At 42.9% G+C, this 10,400-nt stretch overlaps 1 protein-coding gene across 1 annotated transcript; it reads right to left on the bottom strand.

Annotated features, from left to right (window-relative positions):
* Positions 1-3,993: 3,993 nt before the first annotated feature.
* Positions 3,994-10,096, bottom strand: rab38a (RAB38a, member RAS oncogene family; the record flags this gene model as incomplete). The annotated part of the gene is made up of 4 exons (XM_084466815.1): positions 3,994-4,093; positions 4,399-4,550; positions 5,411-5,691; positions 9,895-10,096. The coding sequence occupies 4 exons, from the start codon at positions 10,094-10,096 to the stop codon at positions 3,994-3,996; spliced, it is 735 nt and encodes a 244-aa protein (XP_084322941.1).
* Between the last annotated feature and the right edge of the window lie 304 nt (positions 10,097-10,400).

Genomic DNA, 10,400 nt, shown 5'->3' with positions numbered 1-10,400 from the left:
CGCAGAGTGCTGTCTGAACAGAGCAGTGCGTTCAGCAACACGCTCTTGACGGTGAGGGGCTCCACGGAGCGCAACAGGAAATCCTTCACTTCTCTGGTCGCTCGGCTCTTGAACAGCACGCACCACCGGACGTGAGTGAGTCACTCTGAACCCCGCACTGTCAATCCAAACCAGTGGCTTTGAACCAAGCTATTTCACTATTTACCAAATCCAGATGAACTGTGCAATGTCCCAGCAATAACAAAGACACTTTTCTATATTTACTTTACTTTATTTACTTTGCTAGCTTCAGTTATATAGACACAAGCATATTTTATTACATTATGCTGTTGTTGGATGCACAAAGATGGCATAATATTTATGCCATCTTTTTGGCTGATTTGCTAGTTGTGTTTCTATTTACTTTGATGTTTTGGGAGCTAACAAGCCTGAAATACCCTGAAAACATAGTGATGATGCTACCTCACACACAAACACACAGACACACACAATCACACACACGCACAGAGAAAGCATTTTTTTCTCTGTGACTTCAAATGTACTGATACACATGTGTGACTTTCTATTTTCATTTTCTACAAGTTCAACTGTCACAGGCGCTCAGTTGTTTTGCTCCAATAATACCTAATCGTACGTGAGCATACCGGTTGCGTACCACACACCCACACACGCCCACACGCACACACACACACACACACACACACACACACACACACACATGCACACATGCACATGTGTTACTCTTGTGCACGTGCTCTGTTGCCTCCCCCGCTGTCATCGATCAAAGCCAGACAGAAAGAAACGTGTATTCTCACACTGGCAGCCTCTCTTTGGGCCTTGGCCATCGATTCTCTCTCAGTATGTGTTTTAGTCAGTAGGGCATAAAGTGGGCCCGCTTGTGGCTCCCCTCTCACTACCCCCACTCGCTCTTATATATCGACTGGACGGTGGCATTTCATCGAAGCCCAAGCACTGTTATTTACACAGTTTTATTGCGACAAGTGTTCACTGGCTCACTCTCTTTTGGCACACTGTTCTCAGGAGATTGAAACCTTTTAATTTACTCTTTTGATGTTTCGATATATATATATAATTCTGTGAGCATGCCACATGAAAATGTACATGTTAAGTTAAAATATGTTGGAATGTGACCTTGTCAAAATCGAAAATATATTCATACTCTGGACATGTCACATGTTATGTGAATAATGTATTTTTTCCCATACTACAAATTACTTATGATACTAGGAAACTGTGTGTGTGTGTGTGTGTGTGTGTGTGTGTGTGTGTGTGGGGGGGGGGGGGGGTGTTAAGTCATGCCTTTATCACGTGCAGCTGATTTTCCCTCCATCCTCTTTTACTGAGAAGTCTTGTGATCACAGTTCATGGTAACAGTTCTACCCTGACGCTCTCTCTCTCTCTCTCTCTCTCTCTCTCTCTCTCTCTCTCGGTCATTAGTGGGAATGAACCAGGGACAGCAACATGGGCGAGTGATGTGAGATAAAAGGGAGGATCGCTCAGTCAGTAGCTTGTTGCCGTAGAGACCAGTGCAGAGCCCCGGGTTTATCTTTGGCATCATCTGATCGTGTGTGTGTGTGTGTGTGTGTGTGTGTGTGTGTGTGTGTGTGTGTGTGTGGGGGGGGGGGGGGGGGGGGGGGGGGGGTGTGGGTGCGTGCGTGCGAAAGGGGATTAAAAAAAAAAACATAACTATACAATGAATAACCTCACTCACATTCTTTGTAGATTCTGGTTGACTCAAACATGCACTTAGTGCATCATATTATTATGAATAATAAATGAATTCTTGACACTATGATTATTGAGCTCACCTCAAATGGCGCTGATTCATGAATAACTGCAGATTCATGAACCCGATCAACGTTTGAAATGAGCTGAGTACAATCTAGAGAAAACAGGTCAACACCAGGGGCAGGCCAATCAAATAATTGGGTTATAGCCCAAACCTTTCCCGGCAAGCACGTTCTCGCTTCCATCCCCCGTCAGTCAGCCCATTTCCACGCACGTAGTATGGAGAGCATGTCTGTGCACATCACACCGCATCACACACGAGAACTCAAAGATCACTTAGCGATTATTCACGCTCTGTCAGCACTTCCGAGCCATGTAAATAACCCCTCTGCTTCTCACCGGTTGCTGAATCATTCGTAAACGGACCCACTGCCATGTTTCTTGATTCCATCTTCGGTGTTCTAGTCATGAGTGCTTTTCTGTTACATTTTTATTGTCTTTAAGTTATTTACGAGATTCATCGTCACTTTCCCGTTTGTTGGTTTATGGATGGTTCTAGTGTGCATTATATTAATTGTTTCCAGGTGCGGAATAACTGCCCCTTAAAGTTTCAATATGTAGGTGGCTAAAGTGACAACATCAGCTAGGCAAGAGTATAATTGATCGATTATAGATTTATGAATTGTATTCAGTCTGTAAATGTATAACTATACGTCATAGCTTATAAATAAAGGTCCTTTTACATTGAACAGAATTTTTTTCCGACGACAATAAAATAATGATGGCGCTATGGGACTGTGCACATCTGCCGCAAAAACAAAACAAGGGACATTCCTTTGAATCGCACCACGGTCGAAAGAAATCTCACTCTCCGGTATCTTTCTCACTGCACCATGGACACTGTAATCCTACATGTCCACAAATTGCCAATCGCTACACAATTTTACCGTGTGTGTGTGTGTGTGTGTGTGTGTGTGTGTGTGTGTGTGTGTGTGTGTGTGTGTGTGTGTGTGTGTGTGTGTGTGTGTGTGCGCGTGCGTGTGAAGATGTAGCTCCTGGCCAGCGGTACTTGTCCGTGTCCGAGTGGGTTGAGGTTCTTCTATATACATTTAATTTTAAACATCGCTCATTAGCTCCTAATGAATAACATTACTAAAAGATGATCTGTTTACATTTTTTTTCCATCGCTCAGTGTTGCGCCACTTGTTGATACGATTGGTTGTAGGCCTGTCAAAACGCGTATGGCATTCATCATTTTGAGCCAGTTCTTGGGACAGATGTATACAGTTCAAAGGCAAGGTGACCAGCACCACAATGCCACTAGTGTACGTGAGAGAAAACATTACACAATGAATGCAAGGTGTAGGGCAGAACAAGGCTGTGATGTGAGGAGAGTTCAGGTGAGCAGATTGTAACTACTATACTAACTATAAACTACCTCAGTCTATTAACATGTTCATTGTAAAAAAGAGTCAAAAATATGAGAAACAGAGACTTTGTAAAGAAAGCTATGGTTTTATTAATATTAACATGTCTACCACTGGTCCACTGTGTGTGACTCTTTACTTCGGGCTAAATATATCATATGTACATGTGTATATGATCTGTTTATTATATTAAAACAAATATTACAACATATGAGCAATACAAATGGAAAGTTGATATACAAAAAACAATATAATAAAAATAAAATTAAAAGGTTTGAACATTTCTTGTTTTATAGAGTAGAAGTATATTTTACATATTGAGCAATATTGCCATGGTGGGTATGAGTTGCAGAGAGAATATCAGATAAATAAGCTCTATATTCATTCTATATATAAAACAGGCCATGCCAAAGTTAGGAAGTCACATTGTTAAGTATTTCCAGCACACATGTGAGTGCAACACACACAGCCGCCCCCATGGTGGTCAGAGTGAGTGGGGCATTCAGGCACCAAAAGCCCATAGGACACCATACATTTTTCAGGGGGGTGGTGTTTGGCACCGCTTGTGTTGGTCGATCCATTGATGATTACGGGGAGCCTGACTTGCCACAAGTCATCAGGCGGCTGTGTGCGTTGCGCCAAATAGTTCATTAAATAAATGTAATTTAATCGCATCCATATAATTAAAATAGGCGGTTTAACACTATATACAATATTGGATGCAGAAATCATCAGATTCCCTTGTTCAAAATGTCATAGTGTCGATGATCAACGCGCAGATGATTACATTTAAATAAAGGATTGTGTGACACCACGTTTAGAGGAAGGGTCTAATCTTTGAATGAGGTAGGATGAGGAGCCATTTTGAGGGATTGTTGGGGATGGGCCATAGCTTTGTTCTTTGGATGGGAATTGGTCTGAGGAAGGAGGATAAGGAGAGGGACATCAAGCTTATAGGAACCTTAAAGGGATGGGAATATGGAGACAATGGAGGAACACACATGGACTGAAGAAAACTAGCGAGAGAGCTGTGGAAATAAAAAGAGAAGAAATGTGTGCTTAAAAGAGGACAGGGTGATTCAGAAAGGGTGATTCACGCGTTCACGCACACCCACACATACACACACGCACACACGCACACATGCACACACACACATACACACACACACACCTCACTTTGTGATAAAAAAAAGAAATGATGATTGCTTCAAAAGCAAATTACTGAGATGTAAAGCAAGAGGAACAGGTCCCGCCCCCATTCTTCTCTAATTGGGGGGAGATTGTGTCGGACTCTTCTGATTGGAGCATGTCATTTTCATTGGTGATGATGTGCTTAACCAAGCAGTTTGCTGCTTCATCTATGTTGATATTTTCCTGTAAAAGAAAGATAGAGCCGTAAATTCCAGTGGCAATGAGCTATGGTGAAAAGGAGCATAAGAGACAGACAGAACGGTAAAAGGGGCAAACAGAGAAATGCCACAAAAAAGCAGTGATGGTACAGATGAGACAGAATGACTGGACGTCCTTCTTCTGGCCCAAACAAGGATTTATAAAAAACAAATGAATTGTGTCAACTACGTTAACTCGTTAACATATTACTGGAGTCAATGGAAAGAGAAGGAACCAACCAGTAAACAAAGCACAGGGAGAAAGCTACAGTCCTTGGATGATGCTATGTCTCAAAACATGAGCTCCAAGGATAGACCTTGATGGGTCCTGGCTATATTCTGTGACAGCTCTTGTGAGTCTGAATCACAAAGCCTCGGGCCACATCCTGTGCTAAAAAATAGACATATACAAAAAAGTACAGCCCCCCCTTGAGGTAAGCTGAGAAAGATTTGGGAAGGAATGTGTCTTTGGTCCATTTTCCTAATCATGCCGTTATTTAGCTCAAGAGTTGAGCACCTCTACTGACTACTCAGAGAAATCAGTGAAATCACAGAGATTAAACAGCCCATTTGAACCCATTTGTTACAACCATTACAAGTAAATGTAGCGCATCTTACAATTGGACTGCTGTGAGAATAATTTGTTAATTAATTGATGGCAACCTGCATAGTTAAACACTAGTTGCATGTTGAAGGTAGCATAGCAAGTACATGCATGCACATGCATTGATTGTGTGTGTGTGTGTGTGTGTGTGTGTGTGTGTGTGTGTGTGTGTGTGTGTGTGTGTGCGTGGGTGCGTGGGTGCTTGCGTGCGTGCGTGCTTTCGTGCACACACTCCCTCTCACCTTGGCAGAGGTCTCGTACCATCCCACAAAGCCGTTCTCCTGGCAGAACTGCTCCATTTTGATCCCGTTGTTGGTCAGGGCGTCCCGTCCCTGGTCGCACTTATTGGCCAACAGCACGGTGGCCACGTTTTTACCGTTGGCCAGGATCAGTTTGGAGTCCAGGTCCTCCTTCCATTTGGTGATGGCCTCGAAGGAGGCGGGCCTTGTCATGTCAAACACGATGAAGGCTCCCATGGCCTCCCGGTAGTACACGCGGGTCATGTTGCCAAACCTCTCCTGGCCTGGATGACAGGTGAGGAACCCACACACACACACAGGCACACACACATACACACACACACACAGGGGCACATACACACACACCAGGATTAGCAATTGGTACCACCAGTACAGGGCTTACATACTTGGAATTCTTCTTCTCATTTCCCTGAGGTCTTTTCTTTTCCCAATGTGTGTGTGTGTGTGTGTGTTTCTTATAATGACCCCTCTAGCTTACCGTACAGGTTAGCCCCTAGCAACATGAGAACACAAAGTCTATACATCTAAGAAGTTCCTATATGCTAATCCCTCTCTGCTCTATAAGACCACTACATACACATGCCTGTCGTAATTCTCTCTCCATACGTCCATTTTGATCAGTTACTATTCTCTAAATATGGGTCTCACACCATATTCTCATCTTGGAAAGAGGAGAGCTCACCACCAGGAAAACATCCTGTATTTGCACCAAAAGAAAATCCCTTGGAGCTAACATTCAGTACGTTTACATGCACAGCTTAATCTGATTAAAGCCATAGTTTGAATATGCTCCGCAATTGGACAACTGCAATTGTCCGAGTATACATGGTGGTGAGTAAACCGATTCATTGGCCGAAACATGTCATGCTCCGGTACGATAGGTGGCGCTGTAACCTTTTCAACTAGTGGTAATAGAGCCACCGGTTGACCTCTTTACATCACCAGCAACAACAAACTCAGGCAGCATTCTACAAAGATGTTTTCAGTAGACAGCTGTCAGTTCAATTCGGGTCCATGTCATTTCTCCGACGCTCCATTGTTCTGACCTCTCGTCGTATGCGGAGTCCAGCCGGAGGAGCTGGCCCTGCTGGCGGAGAAGTCTGCATACGACCGAGAGGTCGGAACAATGGAGCATCGGAGAAATTATATGGACCCGAAGTGAACTGACAGCTGTTTACTGAAAACATTGCTTTCTCCTCCATGTCACGTTTCATAATATCAGAGAATATCCCCGTCAGTTCGGCCGTGGCGCAATGAATAAATAAAGATCGTAGTTACTACTTTACAACCTTGTTGATGAGCAACATTTAGAAAGACATGTACATTTAATTCAGCATTGCATGAAATCGAAGCGTAGTGTGTACTGAATGCATGTTGATGATGATACACTTCTTATAGGGGGTGACTACATTGGCACAACACCGGCTTCCTCCATCTTCTGCGCCAGCTTTTTAAATAAATCGCCGACCCGAAGTGAGTTGACAGCTGTCTACTGAAAACATCTTTCTCCCGCCGGAGCAGCCCCTCCGCCGCCCGTCCGTATATGGCATAGCTGTCAAAGTCAAGGCCCGCGGGCCTAATCTGGCCCGCAGTGTAATTAAATTTGGCCCGCCAGATAATATCTAATGTCTATCAGAATTGGCCCGCCGGTATATCGCATTTCAGCAATTCCGCCCGCAGACTCTGTTATAATGTAATGTCCCCAATTAATGTAATGCAATTGGCCCGCGACTTTGTCCAAGATTTCATTTTTGGCCCACTGTATATTTGAGTTTGACACCCCTGGTATACGGCGTTCCCCCAATTCCTTCTCCCCCATGGCCGAGATAACCCACACTACAAGTCTTTACTAGTGATGGCTCGTTTGCGAATTAATCAGTTCGAACAAACGACTCTTTAACATGAACGAACCGACCAGATTCCCCGTCTCGTTCGTATCGTTCGTTCTCCGAGACTCCCAGCTCCACCCACTAGTCGCTGAGTCACCCTGACTCGCGAGTCGCTGTTCGTTCACTGACTGTGTTTAGCGGTGAAGACTCGAGGACTGAGAAGTCACGAGAACCAGACGGGCAACAACATCCCGATTCCGAACATGAAGCGTTCCTCAGCTAAAAGGAACTTAGTTAATGTTGTGTTGATTGATGACCGTTTGCACAGTTGCACAATCGTGATTCGTTTGAGAATGAGAACGAGGGAGTAGCTGAGTCTGACTGACTCAGCTGAGAACTGTGCATTCGTGATTTGTTTGAATGAGAACGAGGGAGGAGCTGAGTCTGACCGATTCAGTGACTGAGTACCATGATTCAACGCTACCGGAAACGCGACACGAATGAACGAACGATTCGAACGACTCTTCTTGGCGAACTGACCGACGCAAACTGATTCATTCAAACGAATCATTCAAACGAATCATGAAATCCACCACTAGTCTTTACTTGTTGTAGAAGTACCAGAGAGTCTGAGAACCCAACGTCTTTAAGATTCATAATATCAGAGAATATCCCCGTCAGTTCGGCCGCGCCGCAATGAATGAATAAAGATTGTAAAGACGTCAGAAGAAAAAAACGTTTTTGACAGATGTGCCGGAAGTTACTACTTTACAACCTCGTTGATGACCCACATTTAGGAAAACATGTACTTTTAATTCAGACTTGGGTGAAATTCTTATCCGATTTAACTTGTCCGTTCACGTGCCGATTTTTGTGCGAAGTAGATCGGATAAAGGTGTTTACATGCATTTTACAAGTCCTATTGAGGTCTTATTCGTTTAGTTACCCGATTATGACTCTGCATGTAAACGTGCAGAGTGTTCTAAGGTGCAGTGTCTGGTTGAAGCGGGCAGACTGCCTGGCCTTCGGTATCTTTTTGAGAACCGCTCATACAAACAACTTCTCACTTGCCACTGGGCTGCCTCAGGTCCACAGCAATAATACACACAGCAAGTGGGAAGTCGATCTGATGAAAGGTTGTCGAGAAGAATTGAAGGACAGTTCTACCCAAAATGGAAGGAGGCTCCGATAGAGAGACTCCTTCTATTTGTTTGATTAAGCTTGTGCAAAATGTAACTGGAAATAATCCTTTGAATCATAAGCATTGGTGGAGATTTTATTTCCCCCAACGCTTCTGTGCTAATCATTAAGAGCTAAATGGAAGAAAATTGCAGGAACCAGAGGAAATTGTTTGGGATTGATGTTTGACTACATTCAAAGGTTGTTGTTTTTGTAATAGAGCTCTTCAACTTTGTAACTCACAAGAGCCAGTACATGGACGGACATCACAGTGTGTGAACATGTCTAAATCATTGAATATCTTTTTTTTTTTAATCTGGGAGGGATACAATTTCAATCTAATAATAACCGGCACCTTTTTTAAACAGTGTTGCAAAGGACTAGATGGTGAGTAAAAGCAGATAATCCTGTCCAACATAAATAATAAATATCTACAGGAGTACTGGACACAAATCTCCTTCACATGAGCGTGAAACACATGACTCTGTGCACGAGAGAGAGAGAGAGAGAGAGAGAGAGAGAGAGAGAGAGAGAGAGAGAGAGAGAGAGAGAGAGAGAGAGAGAGAGTGAGATCAGACGATTCTTTGGAAGGCCAGCCCACACTCATGTGAGATGAAAATACTGTGGCCTGTAGGCACTTTACAGCATCATTATGTATGGAATAGTAACCCATAGTATTATCCCCTCATTATTCACCACGTTTTTAAAAGAGAACAGGCAAAAATACTAGTTTGCTAGTCTCTCTCTCTACCTCTGTATATATATATATATATATATATATATATATATATATAAATATCAAGACTTGTTGTCCACCTCTATGAGTCATTTTAATTTCATCTCTTATGATGGCAATTAAAAGGGTGATGTGTACGTCAGGAGAATGGCGGCCTATGTGTGTGTGTGTGTGTGTGTGTGTGTGTGTGTGTGTATAAATGAGAGATTAGAGATAGATACACACATACATGTGTATACACATAGATAAATATACAAATATGTATATAAACATATATATTTATATATTAATACATATATATACCACATATATATTTGTATATATATACAAATAAATATATACAATCATATATATATATATAGCCTATATGTGTGTATATGTACACATAATCAGTAGAGAATTAATACTGGCTCCCATATATTATATATATATATATTTAAAAAAAAGTCATTCAAATATTCGTATAACCTCTATCTACCTCTATTCTATCTACCGGATAGATCATCTGAGCTGAAAGACATTCTTACTTGAAGCAAAAAGTTTTTGCTTTACCAAACATAGTAGCAGCATACTTTAAGTATGTGACCAATTATACAGGCCAAACACTTTTACTCATGCATTTCAGTCCAAACCAAACCATCCATCTTCTTTATGGGGGTAACATACTATTAATTAGTCCTGAAACGTTTCAGTGACATAAGGAAGTTCTGGGTCTCGTTTACCTGCGATGTCCCACAGTTGGAGGCGCACCGTCTCCTGGTCCCAGTTGAGCACTTTGAGGGCGAAGTCCACGCCGATGGTGGCGCGGTAGTTGGGGCTGAAGTTGTGATGAACATAGCGCTTGATGATGCTCGTCTTCCCAACCCCCAAGTCGCCTATTACAAGAATCTTATAGAGATGTTCCTTATGGTGATTGTTCTGCATGTCGACCGGAGAGGGCGAGGGTTGTGCATTAATGTATCTTAGGGGGGAAGTCGAGAGAGAAATAAGCTAAAAATAATGGGAATGGCTGGGCCAGTGGTCCTTTGATTCTGGGAAGCGAAGGTACGCCCTGGTCCACACGAGGAATTGGGGCAGAGGAAGTCGTGCGCAGTTTAGTGGACCTTGTGACTTGCGCGCTACGGAGTGCAGCTGCTAGTGTAGGATTGTATTCAAAGCCCCTTGAGCAACTGATGAGAAGAGCTATTGTGATCGTGAGATTGAGCTGTAACACCATCCTCTCATTAAT

The sequence above is a fragment of the Micromesistius poutassou genome (genome assembly GCF_964030765.1).
Source record: "Micromesistius poutassou genome assembly, chromosome: 4".
In the NCBI taxonomy this organism is placed as follows: domain Eukaryota; kingdom Metazoa; phylum Chordata; class Actinopteri; order Gadiformes; family Gadidae; genus Micromesistius; species Micromesistius poutassou.
The sequence above is the reverse complement of the archived record's forward strand: the minus strand, read 5'-3'. Positions and strand labels throughout refer to the sequence as shown.